Source organism: Peromyscus maniculatus, chromosome 17, assembly GCF_049852395.1.
Source record: "Peromyscus maniculatus bairdii isolate BWxNUB_F1_BW_parent chromosome 17, HU_Pman_BW_mat_3.1, whole genome shotgun sequence".
Classification (NCBI taxonomy): Eukaryota; Metazoa; Chordata; class Mammalia; order Rodentia; family Cricetidae; genus Peromyscus; species Peromyscus maniculatus.
Genome location: NC_134868.1, coordinates 18,844,000 through 18,864,272, shown reverse-complemented (window position 1 = coordinate 18,864,272; position 20,273 = coordinate 18,844,000). Strand labels below are relative to the sequence as shown.

General features: G+C 35.9%; 1 protein-coding gene across 3 annotated transcripts in view; it reads left to right on the top strand.

The window, feature by feature from the left end:
- Gpm6a (glycoprotein M6A) overlaps positions 1 to 19,680 on the top strand; it is a 263,962-nt gene extending 244,282 nt beyond the window's left edge. For all 3 annotated transcript variants that reach the window (XM_006970919.4, XM_076553318.1, XM_006970918.4), the window contains 5 exons: positions 2,586 to 2,742; positions 7,391 to 7,544; positions 13,033 to 13,109; positions 13,679 to 13,744; positions 17,588 to 19,680. In XM_006970919.4, coding sequence (XP_006970981.1) covers positions 2,586 to 2,742; positions 7,391 to 7,544; positions 13,033 to 13,109; positions 13,679 to 13,744; positions 17,588 to 17,740 — 607 coding nt within the window. In that variant the 3' untranslated portion in view covers positions 17,741 to 19,680. The remainder of the gene's footprint in view (positions 1 to 2,585; positions 2,743 to 7,390; positions 7,545 to 13,032; positions 13,110 to 13,678; positions 13,745 to 17,587) is intronic.
- The last annotated feature ends 593 nt before the right edge of the window (positions 19,681 to 20,273 follow it).

Here is a 20,273-nt window from a genome sequence, read left to right as displayed (position 1 = left end):
AAGGAGCTAGGTCAGAGAATTGGACTAAATTTCATAAATTGCTCAATAGCATGGAGTTTCAGTCATGTAAGGTAAAAAGTTCCAGGAGTCTGATGTGGAACACTGTAGCATTTATAGTCAGCCATACTGTGATGCACATGCAAGTCTAGTAAGATGATGATATCATATTCCTCATACTGCATTAAAAGTTATTAAGTATGACTTATATGAATCACACCAGTCAATGTTCCAAAGCAGTTTGATGTAATTTTCAAAATCATTGATGATGGTATTATTTCCAGAAACCTAGCAGGACAGCAAGCAGAAAAGCAACTTCCATTTTGCTGTACCATAGGCTTGTGAACTTATCTCCTTCTTGGTCACACATGGAATTCGGGTGATTAAGAAGCAGTGGCCATTTCCTGCTTGTGAAAATTGCCCCTTTCCAACTCAGAAGAGACATTACATGCTCTAGTATTACTGTCAAATCAGTGCATCCTAATAAACGACTTGCAACCCATAAACATATTACACAGTGTTGAAATTAGTTGTATGCAGACTTCATATTTGGGTAAACAAATGTATTTTTTTCCTGACACTGACATAAAAAAATTACTTTGTGATTTAAAATGTAGGAAAGATGCTGTGGGTCACTGTAGGGCACTTTTTTAATAGACACAAGGAGACCCTGAGTTCAATCCCTAGCACTAAAGAAAGAAAAAAAAGAGGAGAAAGAAAAAAGAGAAAGAGATATAAAAAATATATATACTCTCTCATAGTTGGAAAGGTCATGAGTATGGAATAAAGTTGTCATCAGGGGAGGCCTCTACAAGACTCCACAGAAGGACCAGCTATTTATCTTTTCCAGATACTGGCTTGAAGCCACATCATGTCAGTCTGCCTCCATCTTTATAGTGATTTCTCCCCTCTTAAAATTAAGTGGAAATCTAATTAGAAAATTAATAAAAATCTTAATTATGAATGAGATTGGAAATTGGGATAAGATGAATAGTTTTGTTAAAAGTGTTGTTAATCTACACCATATGCTTCATTTCCATTCCTCAGATACTTCAATATTGATGTTGTTTTAAGGGTAGAATGTCATAGCCATATGTCATAAAAAGGCATGTTGCTGATACATCCCAAATATTGTACATGATCTGTCCCTCAGGTTACATGACAGAGAGTGTTGAATTGGTGTCATCTCCACATTTGCACCTCATTGGTATATTCTGCAGCTCTGACTACATTGAATGTGAACTACTCGCTAGTAATGACAATGTATAAAAATAAGTCCTAATAGAACATTTTTCAACTACAAGACACAAGTATGATTATAATCGGTTTACAAAAGATACTATATAGAATACAAACACAGAGAAAATAATTTCAAAATAAAGAACTTAAATAGAAAGTTCACAAACACACTAATTCTTCTTTCTAAACTTAATGAGCATTGATTTCCTAAATGCAGAGGTATAGGATGAAAATGTGTCATCTATCACCTACTCTCTATCATCTATCTACCCCTGCTTATCATGTGTCTATCAGTTTTCTGCGTGAGTATGTTTATATTTCCTAAATGTAATTTTAGTATGGATTTTTTAAACAATAGGTGATCAACTATGATAAGGGAAATTACTGTTTTAAACCTCTCAAGAATCACACTGTAGTGATTTCTGACTCAATTCTATTAATTTGCAATTCTAACCGAAAAATTTACTCATCATTTACCTGGAGAATCACTTCCTTTACATTATTTGTACTATTGTTGCCAGAAAATACTAGTAATGTTTATGATAGAAGTTAAATAAAATACATTTAAAAACCAGTGCAGTGACATAGTATGAAATTTATACAAACTTATGAATAATTAATAAATTACCCCCCAAACACTCTTCATCCTTTAATATGGTCAAAAGATTCAATGTTTTATCCATATATATGCATTTGATAATTTTTCCTACAAATACCCCAAATTATCAAATGAATTTAAGCAACCTCTTAAGTGACCAGAGAACAAGAGAGACTGTAGAGGAAGAGAATAAAGTCTACATACATAAAAATCTCAGCCCCCTTGTTGATAAGTAGTAAAAATGGCAGAACAGAATTTATACCTAAACATGAGAAATATAAAACACAAATGTTTATAATCCACCTACCATTATGAATACCAATGTTCTTTTACTTTAATTTTATTATCCAGTAATACAATGTGTTTGGATCCAATTCAGTCCATCCCCTCTTCCCTCCCCCATCTTACTCTATTTCTTTCCTCTGAACTTCAGGCATGCTCCCTCTCTGTTTTTAATTTAATATTCCCTAAGTCCATTTAGTGCTGCCTGGATGTACATGAGTGTGGGACCGTATACTGGAACCTGGTCAACCACTCAGGGATCATATCCCTGAAGAAAAGTGACTTCCCCTCTCCCATGAGGCATCAACTACCAGTAGCTCCTCCTTGATCCATACAGAGATTTTGGATGCTTGATTTTATGCATCTCTTCTGATTTCATTTCAAAAGAACCATGAGCACATGAGAATCAATTTTTGAAAATCTTTGAAATAAATTGTGCTGTTTGGGGGTTTTCTTTTTTTGTCTCCAGGATTGACATCTTTAAGTATGTGATCTATGGCATCGCAGCTGCTTTCTTCGTCTATGGCATCTTGCTGATGGTGGAAGGCTTCTTCACAACTGGGGCCATCAAAGATCTCTATGGGGACTTCAAAATCACCACCTGTGGCCGATGTGTGAGCGCCTGGGTACGTCATTTCTCTGCACTCAGCGTGTAATGCAGGTTGATTTCTGTATCACACAGATGTTTGTACTCACCGGCAGAGAGTTAAAGCATTTTTAATGTAGTAACATTTCAATGATGGCAGTCATACAACTTAATAAGATTGCTAAATTAAGAGGATTTGTTATGAAATATCGGTTTTAAATTCTCAAATCGTATGTATTGCAACTAATTCATTTGTACAGCAGGAAACCTTTATTGACTTATTATTTATTTTAAAGAACCTTAGGTTATCATACAAAATAAAAAAATTCTTTCTCTAATCTGTAGGCAATGCCTATGCACATGCATGTAAGATTCTGTCTTTTCATTTAAATGTATCTCTGTGTTGAGCTATATATTTGAGGGCAACTATATCATAAAATTTCATAAACTCATGAATGTTAGTCTCCAGTCTTTATTGATGTAGTGTTTAGTGGTAAATCAGATCAATATTTATAACATAGAACTAATGAAATACAAAGCATGTGTCTACTAATGCATGAGAGTAACAAAGGTCAAATGTGATATAGTTGGAGGTGGTGTTGCATGTTTTATGCAGAATAGTTTTCCCACAGTGAATCAATGAAGCACCCATCCTTGACTGGCCTTCCTTTCTTTCTACTTTGTCATGACATACAAGAATATGAGTTTAACAGCAGCACAGCAAGTCATAAAATAAAAGTAATCAGTAACAAGCAGTAGTAAAGTACTTCAGTCTCATAGAAAAATTAACCATACCTGTTACCAGCAAATTTTTATATTGAACAACTCATAGCCAATTCTACGATGCTACTTGATTGAGTTGTGGACATCTATTTCTGTCCAGGGGAAACTCTTATCACAATTCCTCACAGAGAATACAGATGTATGTGAGGAAAGATGGAATTTCAATAATGTGGCTTAGGGGTTTTAAAAAGGGGATTGCCATCTAAATTCTTTGGATTGGTAATATCAGATTTCAGATACAGATGAAATAAGATACATGAAGATCTTGGATTGGTCTAAAAAAGTATGCATATTCAGTTCTTGGTAACATTTAAACAGTTTCTCTACACAAAGGCAAGGCTTTTACCTTAATTTAATTTCTAGTTGCAAACAGTGATAAATTTAGTAAACGACAAGCTTCTCTATTGTTTAGATAACTCACGACCATGTCTCAGTGATACTTAGAAAGTCATTTCTCTTCTCTGAATCAGTGTTGACCTATTTGATAAAAATCAAGATCGTCTTTGAAGTTCTGAGTCTGCGATGCTACAGAAATAAAAGACAAAAGTGTCTATAAGCTGATCTCCAATGGCACAGAATATCTCATTGGCAGACAGTTGAAGTCAAATGTGATGCTTCATTCAGAATAGTAAAATCATCACATTGTAAAAATAATCACAGAGAAAATTCACATCTATGTACAGATAATTATGTGCCTGTCATTCAGTGTCTTAAAAGGAATCTGGAATACCTATTTTTAAATGGAATCATGAGCCACACCATTTTCCTACAATAGTAGCAATTGTGCCATCAGCCACACCTAATGCACCAGAAGGTTGGCAGCAGCAGCTTCAATGGCTGTGAAGTAGGTAGTCAGCCCATGAAGATGTTTCTGCCCACTCTTGTAACACCTGCTCTGGCATCCAGGCTTGATCAAAGCTGAGAAAAGCAGAAACTGTAATCTCCAGCACAGTATAGAGTGAGGCCTGTGACTACCACTGTCCTACCTTCATGAAAAGCACCAACTCCAAGGTCCAAAAAGTAAAGAGTGATGGCAGCATCCACTACATTTAGGCCTGTGGGCCTGTTCCCTGCCCATTATGGCAGTATTGAATCAGAGGAGAAAAGAAAATTTTCTGTTCCCCCTTCATCTGGTATTTCTGTTTCTTCTGCTATATCTTTTCAGCTGTTGTTTTCTCTTTTATATATATATATAATCTTATGATCTGCCTCACATTCAGTGAGTTAACCTGCTCTACCTGCCTTCCAAATATTTGGAAGTGTCTTGCGTTTGCAGCTGTATTAATGTCTTAATACAGCTGTATTAATTATACTTAGAATACTGAATAATATCGAAGGTTGGGAGAAATGATTTCCAACAGCTGTGTGAAAAGCTTCCTGTGTAGGTGGAGTTTCTCTGTGTCCCAGCAGCTGCTCCCAAATAACCATTCAGAGACTTACTATTAATTATAAATGCTTGGCTGATATCTTAGGCTTATCTTCAGCTAGCTCCTACAACTTAAATTAACCCATTTCTATAACCTACGTGCTGCCCCGAGTCTTGTTTACCTCATCTATGAATTTCCAATGTTACCTTCTTTCACTTCTGGCTCACGACTCCTCCGACTCGGCCCTTCTTCCCAGCATTCTCTCCACTCTTCCAGAAGACATAGGTTCTATTTCCATATCCCATATGGCAGCTCACATCCATATGTAACTTCAATTCTAGAAAAGCACATGCCCTCTTCTGATCACCATGGACTCCAGGCACACATGCGATATGCAGAAATACAGACAAAACACCTATACATAGTTTTTTTTTTTTTAAATGTCTCTATGTTATATTGCTAAGGCTGCCCAATGAAGTCCTGAAAACCAGATGGCTTATACACCTAAAGTTTATTGTCTCTCATTTCTGAAATCTAGATGTCTGAGATTCTTGTAGAATCCAACGTCGAATAACAAAGAGGACTTCACATCCAGTATATCCATGGGGCCTGTCTTGACCATAGAAACAGCACTACTTAATACTGTATATACATTTGGTTAACTGCAGAGGTGTTTCAAATACAGTTATAGTTGGCACAGAAATGGCCTAAGCACCATTTGCTCTAAAATTATCCCAGGTCATCTTCATATGTGGCCATGGCTAAAAAGCTCTGCCAGAAGCTATACTCCCTCACAATGTCTACACGGGGCAAGAGCTTGGTCAGCAACATGGTTCAACATTCATTATACTTCAAGTCTTAGCCTACTTACCTTAGGTCCCATTCCATGGTGAACAACACCTTCAGAAAAATATATTGAAAACTTCCCCAGGACAGGAAGAAAAACAAAAGAGACAGCCTGTGTCTCAAAGCATACAGATGACTCTCCCTTGAATTGTACAGCCTCCTTTCACATACATAGCCCTGTTTTATGATACTCTCTCCCCTTTATTGTCTCCAGACAAAACACTCTCGAGGGGAGCATTAGTTCCAAATAATGAAAATGTTGCAACAGCAAGCCTCCTTTCCCCCAAAAGAGTTTTATTATCAGGACATCTTCACATTTAAAATTGTTTCCAATAATTCCATAAGACTTTTTTTGTCTGCTGAGGTAAATGAATTTTGAATAACTCTGCCTATCCAAATAGTTGTAATTATTTTAATTTCTCCCAACATGAAAATAAATATGTTTCACTTATTCTATATAGAATAATTCTACTTACTTGAAACACATTGTGCTGGTGGTAAAAATGATAATAATATCATCAATAATAAAAGCAGCTAAGAGTTTGTCAGAGCTCCTTATATGCAATTTCTTTTACTGAATGTTTCACATGTATCAGCTCATTTTAAGCTTGTCTGGGATGTGTGAGGTCTACTTAGAGTTATTATTTCCACTTTATAAGAGTGTGAGACAAAGGGGTCTATAAGCTGATCTCCACTTTACAAGAGTGGAAATAGAGGCCTGAAGAAGAGCCCAGCTACTGTTAAGATGACTGTGTTTTTAATGGTATGCCATTTGTTCCCTTTTTGTGAAAGAAATGTGATATTTAAGATAAGGTTGTAATGAATGTAATCAACGTTTATTGAATACTGAAAGACTTAGTGGGTAAAGGTGCTTGCCATGCGAGCCTGAGAACCAGCATTGAGTCTCTGGAATGCTCGCAACGGTGAGGCGATCAACCCTATAAAGTAGTCCTCCTACCTTTAGACATGTGCTGCAGCATGCTCTCCCCCACACTCACATGCAAACACACGAAAATAACAGCCAACCTTAAATAAGAGAATAGACCCTTCCCTTCTATGCTGGAACTAAGCAGGAAAGCAGTGTGCAGAGTACCAGGCAATGCACGGATGGACAGACCTTGCCATGTTTGCAATTTGCAATATGCTGTGATGCTTAGCAGCCATTTCTAACTTTTGGGGTAAAAGGATGATGTGGCAGGTAGACAATGCTTTATGACTTGGTCCTCATGTCAACACAACACAGTGGGATGCATCTATTACTGCGCTTCATGTTATACACTCCAGGAAGGAAAGAGAAAAAAAAAGAAAGAAAAAAAGGCACACCATACATAACCACTCCCTTTCTCTGGTAGAGACAAGCAAATTGTTGACCACGCATGGTAGTCAATTGTGTTTTAAGACCCGGATGTGTCTATATTTCCACATAGAATATTCTATGGCTTTGATCAATAAGCCAAGGAGAAAGAATTAGTTGGTATGGGAGACCATAAGTCTCTTTTTACAAATCACTTCTCATGAAGAATTTGTGAGGAAAACTCTCAAGTTCTCATATTCTAATATAACTCCTAAAAGCATTCTTTGGAGCGATTATGCACAAAGATTCTAAGCAGTGTGTGTTTGCTTTGAAGATTGAAAGCAGAATTGTGCATCAGTAGCTGACACATTTTTCTTTCCCTGTTTTCCCTGTTGCAGTTTATCATGCTAACATACCTCTTCATGTTGGCCTGGCTTGGCGTCACGGCTTTCACCTCACTGCCAGTGTACATGTACTTCAACCTATGGACCATCTGCCGAAACACCACACTAGTGGAGGGAGCCAATCTCTGCTTGGACCTTCGTCAGTTTGGTAGGTAGACAGTGCGTCTCAAAGTAAAAAAAGACTTTGATTAGTTACCTCTAAAAAAAAAAAAAGCAAAAATTGCTTTGGAACCACCCAGGTATACTACCTCAGAGATAATTTTATCTAACTACGCACTTCAGGTCATTCTGTAAATTTAACTAGGTAGGAATTCAAGAGTAAAGGGAAATTGCTATCATTATACATACACATTTATATTTGAATATGCTGTCAAAATGTGTTTCCTGGAATTAGAAGATCAAAACTGGTTTCTTTTTCCAGATTTCAGCACTCTTTTTTCCAGCTTGATCTGATATCTGTGTCCTAATTTCCTTTATTTCATGGTTATCTGTACAAATTGAGGTAGATATCTAGTATGAAGATTACCAAGGAAGACATATTTCATTGACCTCTAAGATGAGAAAAAGAAAGGTTACCATTAAAAAATGATGAAGTTACAGGATGTTAGAGGTGGGAAAAGAGGAGGAACAGGAGGGAAATAATCTTGTTTTGTTTTTCTTGACTTGTTTAAGATTGAATCCTAAGGCCTTATGCATGTTATTGGCAAATGCTCTACCACATGCTATGCTCTAGGCCTTATTTATTTTTATTTAAGGCTTAAACCTGGTGTAGTAATAATTATCACTCTTCCCTATGTGGGATAATTATGTATAATGTTAAATATTTATGTGTTTGTTTTAACATTTTATAGCATTATTTACCTTTTTAGTGTAAGTACATACAAAATAAATACTTGAACAAAAATTAATTAAAATTTGCATAAGGCCTGGAGAGATGAGTCAGTCAGTGGTTAAGAGTACTAGTTGATCTTCCAGTGGACCCAGGTTCAGTTTCCTGCATACACACATTGACTAACAACTGCTTCTAAGTCTATTTCCAGAGAATATGATGCTTTTTCTGGCTTCTGAGGGCATAGCATACACATAGTACACAGACATCCATGTAGGAAAAACAATTATACATATGAAAGAAAAATATTTTTAATGCACATCATAGTATTGTATGTCATACCCTTTGTTAAAATGAGATTTTCCAACAGGATTTTTCTTTTATGTAACTCATTCTCTATTTCTCCAATATGCAGGCTTCAATTGCCAAATGTATTAGGATAATCATTTATATACTATTCTAAGTGCTTTAATATGCTAAAATGCTGAACTTTTTGAACTCCCATAAGTATGTATAGTAGACAATTGCTTTCATTTTTTTTATATAGATAGCAACATTGGATCACAGCCATCCCTAACTCCAGCCCCAAGGGATCTAATACCCTCTTCTGAACTCTATGGGCACCACGCATGCTCATAATACAGTACATACTTGCAGGCAAAACACTCATTATCATAAAATAAATAGCATTTTTAAAAATTAATTCACATTTGTGGATGCTCCAAGTAATGTTCTCTGCTGAAGTTTCATCACACCTCAGCATAGTAGGAATATTTTTCTGAGGAACATAGGAAGGCTCTGTGGGGATGTTATCGACAGATTAATAGGGTGCAGTCTAGCTATGCTTTTGCTACAATATAAGTTCCAAAGCAACCCCTCTACTATATGTCCAGATGAAATTCTGAGGGTCCATGTATTCTGATATAAATTTGGGGGCAGGAAGATGTGCTCTGTGTGTGAAGAGCCAGAGGGAATCTTACTATTGCATCTACTGAGATTGTAGTCTAGGAATCAAACAGCTTGTGAGCACATACCAAGGAAAGCCACTACAGTAGAACATGACAGAATAGTTGCGTGAAAACTCGACCCTTGCTGGCTCAAACTCAATGCTTTCATTTCATTTTTCCACTCCTAAGAGTGAAATTTGAGGCCAGGCGGTGGTGACACATGCCTTTAATCCCAGCACTCGGAAGGCAGAAGCAGGCAGATCTCTGTGAGTTTGAGGCCAGTCTGGGCTACAGAGTGAGTTCCAGGAAAGGCTCCAAAGCTACACAGAGACCCCCCAGCTCAAAAAAAACAAAAAAAAAAAGAGTAAAATTTGAATGAGATATAACTGCTCTTTCATGGCTGACAGATAAGATACCAAATACCTAATTTAATTTGGATTCCAGGTAAACAAGTAATAATTTTTCAGTAGAAGTCCCTGATAATTGCATGAGACATAATTATACAGATGTTATTCATTCTTGATCTGAGATTCAGATTAACCTGAGCTATAGTGAAGTTATTTTTATTGGTAAACCTGTTAATACTATTCTTAAACCCTATTTATTTTTATAAAACTGCCACCACTGAACTAGATCAAGAGTGAGGTGTCTTTCATGAATGTGTCTGCTTCCAGGAATACTTGATGGGTCAGCATTCTTTTGATGGGAAATGTTCTTTCTCAATGATAAAGTAAAGAAAGTATGAAGTAGAGGGTTGTAAGCCATAGGAAAATGGACAGCTATAGCTCTTACAAACAAAATGGAAAGACCATGTGGGATGAAAGGATAATCAACTCTGTATAACACTATCGACTACCAAACATTGGGAAGTAAGAATGTGAATATAATATAATTTTGATCAACCCCCCTACACTCTTCCTTCCATCTCCTTTCCATACCATCTGCCACTATTTTTCCTTCCAATTCTGTGTACACTTTTTTAATTAATGCTTTTAGAAATTCATGCAATGTATTTTGGTCATATCTCCTCCTTCCCCATGTCTTCTCTTATCCATCCTCCTTCCGTACCTACCCAATCCAATGTCCTTATTTTTTTTAAACCCATTGAGTCTAGTTTGTGCTGACTATATACTGTTGGGTGTATGGCCATCTAGTAGAGCATGGACAACCTACCAAGGTCCACACCTTAAACTGAGTCTTCCTCTCCCAGTAGCCAACAATTGCCAATAGCTGCTCAGGTAGGCTGGGATTTGGTTCCTACCTTCCACCTACATGCTCGGATTGTGTCTGACCTGAGAATGTGCAAGTCTTGTATAGGATGTTATTATCACAACTTCTGTGACTTCCAGAAAGTTTGTAAGATTATCCAGAGGTACTGGATAATTATGAGGCAACAGTGTTTTCTAGACACTACAGAGCACTTGTCCATATAAATTCATAGTGGTTTTGACAACATGAACATTTTTTTAAACCCACTGAGTCCAGTTAGTGCTACTACTTGTATACAAAAGTGTATGGCCATCCCTTGGAGCATGAGTGACCTATCAGAAACTGTATCAAGACAAACTAACAAAAAAACCCTGACTCTCCCTCCATCAACAGCCATCAAAATTACTAATAGCTCCTCAGCTAGAATTGGGACTTTGTGAACCCTTCCTTCAACCATAATGGGATTTTGGGCTGGCTTGGTATTCTGAAGACTTTGAGCATGCAGTCATGGCTCCTGTGAGTTCATGTATGCAAACTATTGAATAATGGATTGCTATACCCATAGATCAGTGACTCACAACAGGGTGGGCTGTGAGAAACAAGCCAGTAACCATGTTCCCTAGAAAAGCTCATTGTTTCAGTAGATGGAGATTAATGCAGAGACCCACAACTAGTCAATGTACAGAATATAAGATACTGCAGAATGCTCAGCCCTACATGCAATACACAGGTCATGCCACCTCTAGGGGTAGATAGATTGTAAGGGTGGGAGGCAGTGGATTACTACAAGAATAGTGTTTTCCAGACACAATAGGACGTGTGTGTGTGTATGTGTATGTGTGTGTGTGTGTGTGTGTGTGTGTGAACTCAAAGCAGTCGTGATAGCATTCACAGTATTTGTGCAAGCTTAAGGTAGACAAAATGCCAGTGTGAAGGGGAGGTATGGGAACAAAGTCTCACCCTCAGCTAAGGAGCTCTTGGCAATTTATAGCTGCTGAAAGAGAGATGGTAAGTTTTCATTAAGTGTGTGCCCACTGGTAGCATGACTGCATGCCTGTTTATAGCTACATATCCCAAAGTATATGGGCAGTATAAGTTTGATGTGATGAGTTTAGAAAAGAAGTAGGACACAAAGTTCAATGGGTAGGACTTCTTGGAGGAGCTGAGAGAAGAGGAGTGAATATGATTAAAATATACAGTTATCAAAGAATTGATTAAAATATTAAAATAAATATAAGAATGAATGAATATACATACACATACTAAGACTAAGCAAGGGACATCACAGGCTAAAAGATTAGATATTAAGTTGTCCATAATTGATGATATATTATTTTATTCTTGAATTTTTAATACTTCAATATTTCTCAAAGAAAGAAAACTGCAAAGGTAGTATGATGTAATTACTTCCATTCCCTAAAAGGAGATCGAAAGCCAGGGAATAAGAACTAGAGAGATGACTCAGAGGGTAGAAAGGTCTGGCCACAAAAACATAACAACCTAAGTTTTATCCCCATGCAAAGGTAGGAGAAGAGAACCAGCTCCACACAGTTGCCTTCTGATTCCCACATGCACCCTGTGGTACATGCAGTTTGATACATACACACACACACAAACACACACAAATCACACTCATACACAATAATAAATACATTTAAAACATTTAAAGCCCATACTTACTAACTACCGAGAGAGAGAGAGAGAGAGAGAGAGAGAGAGAGAGAGAGAGAGAGAGAGAGAGAGAGAGAATGTGTGTTCCTACATGCTTAGATGTGTGCATGGATGTAGAGGCCAGAAGACACCATTGGGTGTCATTTCTCAGACACTGTCCAGTTCCTCATTTGTTGTTGTTGTTTTGTAGACAGGATTACTCATTGTTTGGAAACTGGAAAGGTAGATCAGGCTATCAGGCTCAGGGCTCTGCCTGTCCCCACCTTCTCAGTCTCATCACACCCTCATTTTTCTAATATAGATCCTGGGGATCAAACTCAAATCATTGTGCTTGCAAGGCAAGCACTTTGTTCCTGAGCTGTTTCCCGATTTGCTTGCAGCAATTACTCCAGACCTAAACTTCACAGATTCTGTGCTAAAGATGTGTCTAGAAATATGTGTATTTGAAAATTCCTCTGGGTAGTTGGTATATGAGTCAACAGGCAAGTGCCAACGTGAGTGAAATGGCACCTTCTAATCCCTGTTTGTTATTAGCACTGCATCTGATAGCATAAGAAGGGATTGTCCTTGAGCAATATGTCTATATAAACTAACAAAAGTCTTGAATAAGCTGAACAAAAAGTTGTTGCTGACTTAGTGCAGTCTGGGGCATAATTACTAAAATAGTTGCAATGCTCCCACCATCACATTAATGAACCAAAACAATGAACCAGCTACAATAAAATCTGAACAATCCGGTGGATAGATTCAGTTCAGTCCTCATGAAAAATGTTTTAAATTGCTGAGTTAATTTTATAGCTCATATTCATAATTCTAGGCACAGTTATTATGGACAATAAAAGCTGAGAAATAACTTTTTACAGTATGGCTAAACACAATTTAACATGAAAGTTGCTGAGGTTTGAACAGCCAAAAGATTTTTCTCTTGAAGCTCTTTAAAATATATTTAATGTTAACCTATAATTTTCTACATACTCTAGGGATTGTGACAATTGGAGAGGAAAAGAAAATTTGTACTGTCTCTGAGAATTTCCTGAGAATGTGTGAATCTACTGAGGTGAGTAGTTTTTACACACTCTAATTTTGAAAATATTAAAGCATATAGTTTTCTACTTAAATTACGTATTGTAATTAAATATATTTTGATTTTTTCCGATGAGAGATTGTTTTGCTTGCAGTTGTTTTATACAGGCTACTAGAGAACAAGTATAAAGACTATTTTGTATATTTAAATACAGTTATTTTAAATGATTGAGGTGTTCCAAAAATACATTTTAGTAAAGGTTGAAAATTATAAAGAGTTATCATAACTTTACATTGTTAAACCCATAATGTAAAATCCATCATTTTCAGTGACAGTCTCATCTTTATAATGTAATTATCATAAAATGATTCAGTTGAAATGATTTAAGTGATTTGAAAGAGAAAAGGATATCTTAATGCTGTTGTTGATAAAATACATGACTGGTCAAGAGCTCACTTTTATTAATGATATGCTAAGTTATCTTTATATAATAGTGTCAGTTCCAATCTCTCCTCTGTATAACTGACTCAACTTGTGTGTGTGTGTGTGTGTGTGTGTGATGTTTTGTTCTGTTCTGTTTGATTTTTGTTTTGTTTTTGCAGCTGAACATGACCTTCCACTTGTTCATTGTGGCACTTGCTGGAGCCGGAGCAGCAGTTATTGCTATGGTGAGCCCCTTACAGCTCAATGATTGACTTAACCATTTGAATTACAAAGCTTTTTGCATGAATACATAATTTGTTTCTCATACAACTTCCATATAAGATACTATTGTCATTATAGTAAGAAAGGGGTCTGGGAATATGGATTAAGGGTTAAGAGCACTAGTTGCTCTTCCAGAGAAGCTGGGTTCAAGTCCTAACATCCACATGATAGCTTATATTTGACATCTGACACCTTATTCTGACCTCCACAGGCACCATTTGTTCATGTGCTACACAAACACGTAGAAAAAAACTCATACATATAAAATAAAAATAAATCTCATTATTTTACAAGACGGAAAAGTTTTTTGAATATATGTATTGACTTATTTGGAGGTGGATAGCCAGCGGGCCAGAATGAGTGTATGTATAAAGGTCAGAGGACAGTTTGAAGGGATGTTTTCTCTTTTTCTACCATATGGGTTGTGGGATTTTTAACTTGAGTCATCAGGCTTGGCAGCAATCTCCTTTACTCACTGAGCCATCCCACTGGGCCTACAAATATTATTTTGAATATAAAGAGTGTAGAAAATTGTGTTAAAATATTAAACACATTTTTAAGGTGAATTTTCTCTGGCCAGTATCATTCTACAATTCTGAACTATCATAAATGATTGACAACAGTAATTATGACTTCTCCACTTTGAAAATAGTTTAGGTCATAGGAGGCATGGTTAACATAACTACCACTACTGTTTCTGGAACGAAGAGCATATTTATTTAAATTTTCCTCCATTTAAATTACTTAAATGATTCATGTACACAAGCACGTTCAATATTTATAACAACAGTTCTTTATACATTCTCATTCTGTAGTCACCATATAGCTATCATCATTATTTCCATAAAATACATGAGAAATTTCAAATGATTTCTATCCTATCAAAATATTGATGACATCATCTGTAATTGAAGGCAGAGTTACAAGGATTTGTGTTAAAGTCAGAAGTTTCTCTACTCGATTATTTTGTAGGCAGGTTAAGAAGGACCATATGCTAGAATAGTCCTTCACCAAGGGCAAGGCGGCAACAGCCTGACATTAGAGCTTCTCCCCGGTTTCAGAACTAAATGGTCTGGGTTTCTTTTTGTTATTTTACTTATACATGTTTAATAAATTACACAAATGAAGTAAATTAATATGTTTAGTAATTCAGTGTTAATATTTTCTCTCATAACAAAGAGAAAGTTTTTGAGCCTCTAAAATTATGCATTTATTTGCTAATTATTCTAAATAGCACTTGACTTTGTTTCATGTAAATTACTTACTTTTAGAAGTTGACAGAAATTCAATATATGTATCTCATTAAGAGCTTTGGAAGCCTTTGCAATGTGAAATTGCCAAATTAAAGCTAATGAACATGCATATTACCTCATTTATTTTTTTGTGGGGAAAAGACAAATCTACTTTCTAAGTGATTTTCAAGGATACAATATACAGTCACTGACTATATTCGCCACATCAGAAAACAGATCTGTCATCATATATACCTCCTATCCAGTAATTTTTGTGTTCTTTAACCAATATTTCCCCCATAGTCTCCTTAAACCATGGGCCATTCTACTTTCTACCATACCACAAGTTGAACGTTTAGATTGAGCATATGAGTAGGACCATGCATTTTTTTAATCTTTATAGTCCTGGATTGTGTCTAAATATAATTTTATTATTATATTTAGTGTTAGTACAGTAACAGAATGTTCTTCTTTTATCAGACTTCATATCATTTCATGGTGAATTATGTAATCAAAATTTTACATAAACTTGAGCACTTGGAAGCTTTCTTTGATCCACATACACTGACACACACAAAGCTTCTCAGCTTTCATAATGTAAGAGCTATAGCGTAGCATGCAGGAATATCATCCAAAGGCCCTTCTCTCAAGAGGCTTACAACTTATATTAAACAAAATGTAAAATTTCAAAAGAAATAGAGCATTCTAAAAACATGACTAAACAGATTACACTTTTTTTTCTACATTTTCGTGTCACAAAAATTGCCTCAGTGGCAGAATACTTGCCTAGCACGCACAAGAACTTGGGTGGATCACCAACACTACACTTATTAATTAATATTTTGCTACAAATTAAACACACAATACACTATAGTATTTCATATTTAGAGTAGTTTTTGTTATGTATGTGTATCTGTACTTTTCTAGTATTGGTTGGTCTCATGTCTTGTGATTTTATTATTATTATTATTTTGGTTTTTTGAGACAGGGTTTCTCTGTGTTGCTTTGTGCCTTTCCTGGAACTCGCTTTGTAGACCAGGTTGGCCTCTAACTCGCAGAGATCCGCCTGGCTCTGCCTCCTGAGTGCTGGGATTAAAGGCGTGTGCCACCACCGCACGTCGATTTTTTTATTAATTTTTAATTGAAATGAAATTACATCACTTACCCTTACCCTTTTCTTCCTCAAGCCCCTTCTAGTGACCCTCCATCAAACATCTCCCATGCCCCCTGTCCTAGTTACTTTTCTATTGAAATGACAAAACACCATGACCAAGGCAACTTATAAAAGAAGACATTTAATTGGGGGAGGGGGGGTTCACCTTTCCAAAAGGTTAGAGTCCATGACTACTATGGCAAGGAGTATGGCAGCAGGCAAGCAGGCACGGCATTGGAGCAGGAGCTAAAAGCTTAACATCTAATCCATAGGCAGAGAGAAAGACAGAGACAGACACAGACACAGAGAGACAGAGAGAGCACTAACTAGGAATGGCAATGTCACTCCTAGTGACACACCTCCTCCAACAAGGCCGCACCTCCTAATCCTTCCCATATAGTTTCACTAGTTGTAGACCAGGCATTCAAATACATGAACATATGGGGGTTATTCTTATTCAAACCATAACACCCCTCCCTCCCAAATTGATAGCCTATTTTTCTTTGATAATATTTGTGACTGAGCAATAAGTTACTTAGTATTTTATTTTCTAAATGTTTAATAAAAACATTTTCTACATTTTTAATCTCAAAGAAATTATAACTTAGTTATTAACTCATCCATCAAAAATTATCATGTTAAAAACTTTCATTTTGTACATGAAGACTGGACTTAGGAACTTGTGAATGCTAGGGAAGTATGTGACCACTAAACTAGGTGAGGGGTGTATCTAACTAAAGTGCTTAAGCTGACTTTGAACTCTCATCCAGGTTGACATTAAAAATGTGATCCTTGCTCTGTAGCTTACTGAGTAGCTGTGAATACAGGCCTATACCACCAGGCTTAGCTTATGTGCTTCATTTTTTAACATAATTCCTTCCTGGTAATTGTGAGTACCTACTAATACAGAAGATCCATGTGATAAAATGTGTTTTATCTGGTAGTACCTAATGCCATATAAATGCAATCGAAAATCAGTATGATGAAAATTAGCTTGATAATTAAATATAGAAGTTTCTGTTAGAATTTCTGAAAGCATTCTTCTTAGCACAATATAAATGCAAAATATGAATTGTGTAAGAGAGTAGTTCTACTTACATATTATACAGCATGATTCACAGATACATGAATATGAAGCATGTAGTCTTAGGAGATGGGTAAATGATGATAGCATAGATAGGAAACATTAAAGAACATTTATAATCAGAGTTGGATTATTTCAGAATTGAAAAAGAATAAGAGATATTTAGCTGAGTGAGGAAATACATTTTAGCCATAGTGTCCTTATCACACAAATGCTATTTATTTTTAAAATATGAACTTTTCCTGTATAAATACATAGTTTGGTTATTTATTTCATTATAGCAACAATATACTAATAGTGACCAGACTTCCAGTATAAATGATGTTATCTCTGTCAGGTCCACTACCTTATGGTTCTGTCTGCCAACTGGGCCTATGTGAAAGATGCCTGCCGGATGCAGAAGTATGAAGACATCAAATCGAAGGAGGAGCAAGAGCTTCACGACATTCATTCCACTCGCTCCAAAGAGCGGCTCAACGCATATACATAAATAAGTTTCTCTGTTCCTTACCATTCAAATGCATTGGTGTTTAATTAAGGGCCATCCAACCATCCAACCTGTGAAAAGCAAAATGCGAGTGCTTCTCATCAAAGATATGTAGGGTGACTAATGAATCACCTGAGTAGAACTCTTTGCTGTTAAGCATTCAGTCTCCTAATTTGTTCAATTGGAATAACCAAATCTCTTCTACAAGCTCCTATTCAGTCTTTTTTTTTAATTTTCAAACTGATTTAGTAGTTCTGTAAGATCAAAGATATTAACATTGTCAAATGCAAATATTTGTTTGATTTTTAATCACCTCCCACATATCACACATAACACTTTTGCATTGTTTCTTATGTTTTGAAAAGAAAATAGCTTTTTATACATTTTAGTTTTGATTTCGGTAACTAGTTTAACTACAGGTAACCTTCAAAGGGACCATTGTACATTATGAACAAGAGACAGAGATGGCATCATGATGACTCTTCTTGAAATATGGAAATCTAGTCTGGAGATCAGTGGCCACAAGGGCCACAAGGCCCTGGTAAATGTTTTCATCAATCTAAGGTGCAATTTCTAAATTTATAAGGGTAGGTTAAAAAAAAAGTGCTTCTTATCTTTGTTAACATTGTATTTTTTTTCTCAATGTACTTAAAAGGTATTTCTCTGATTACTCATGTTTATGTTGTGAGCATGTAGAAACAGTGATGCTAATGCATGGCCAGTTGCCTTTCTAAGATTGTGACACCAGGCTTACCTTTTAAAGTTTAGTGTAGAAACAATTATCATGGAAATAACTACTGTGGACTGTTGGAGAATGATCTTTTTGTGATTTATGCAGTGGCTGGATTGGATCTTTTAATATGCTAATGTGGAAAATTAATTACCTTTATGAAGGTGGTATATTGAACATAAGCACACTAACCCCTCAAGACTTGTTTAACCCACTTAAAACTTTTAATGGATTGCACCTCCGTAAGCTATTTCTTAAAATGTGTATGATATATTTGAAAAGACTTCCATTAATATAATAGCTTTGCTTGCAGCCTTCCAATTTATGTTGGTTTACCTGTAGTGTTTTCTAAAGGGTGGTCAGAGGCCACTATAGAATGTATTGTTTGGGAGTGTAGTGATATATTTGTGTTTTTATTTCAAGTAAGTCATTTTAACCGAATGTTCATTCATATTCATTTATAAGAAGTACCTATATCAAACAAATTTTAAAAGAAAAACAATCAGTGTTACTGGACCAAATTTGGTGTTTATTTTAACCTTGACTCTCTTTTGGTTATTTCTAATGCTACAAGAATGCTGTAAAGTGTCATTTAAAATAATGATGTAGCCTGACAAGAGATTTTGTCAGTGTATAAACCTAGGTAGTATTGTGCACTGATTTGACCATTGTGAAATCCTCCCTCAGTGTAAGTGCATTCCCAATAAAATTTATTGAGTGAAACAATCTTTGTACAACTACTAGTCATGCATCATCAGTAATTTTACAAGTTCTTGTAGTAGGTAGGGGGTATTACTAGCGTTATCTGTGGCATGATTATGCATTCTGTAATATTAATTTGGGGGTCCTTTTGCTTTTTTAACACTTAGATTATCTTACTGGTTCAACAGTTTTTCTGATATATGCAGTATTAAAGATATTCAGCAAAAGTATTAATGGGCTTCTTTAAATTCTATATTATAGTGTTTCAGTTCTGTGTCTACAGTTTGTGATGATTTTTAAAACTGTCTTTTAAATTTGTGTAACGATGTTGACATTTTGGCTTTCATTTCCGGTTTTAGGGTTTGTATTTTCACGGAGTGCTTTGTAGCAGGCATTACAAGTAATCTGTTTTGTACATAAATGTGCCAACAGCTTGATGGTGGCGTTTTTGAAATGTAGAACAAAGTGCTTGCAAAATGTAATAAATACACTTGTGTACTTTGTGTACTTATTCTTCGTTTCTGCGGTGTCTTTTGTTTGTCTTGTTGATTCTTCTTGTGTGTGCAGTCTTTTTAAACTCAATAGATGCCATCTCGTGAAGATTCTTGCGTCAGTTGAGGGGATCTGAAACTTCAACACGATAAAAAATTCTGTGTGTGAACATCCACTGGGGAAAGAACTGAGAAAAGGTCAATGAATAAAGTCTTTGGGGGTTATTTTGTGTTGAAAAATGTGGTCTGCCCATTTTTTTTTTTCGTTCTTGCCTGATTTCTATTCTTTGTGCTTTCTCCAGGGCTTCACAGACTCAGAGAAAAACAAAAGAAAGACGAATGTAATTCAAACACAAAAAATGATTTCTTGGTTTTCTTCCAAATATCAAGGTGAGAGCAATGAAATGGAAAGAGAAATGTATTTTCTAGAATTTTTGCTTTAAATCTAAATTATTTTTTATCTTATGGCTGAAGTCACAAAAATTATGGCATCAGAGTTACCAATTAATTTTGTAAGATGTAGAAAATTACAGTCTTTACTCATGCATTGCTACATATTGCAACATAAAACTTTCATGAACTTCCATGAAGAACATGTGCAATATTTAAAAGT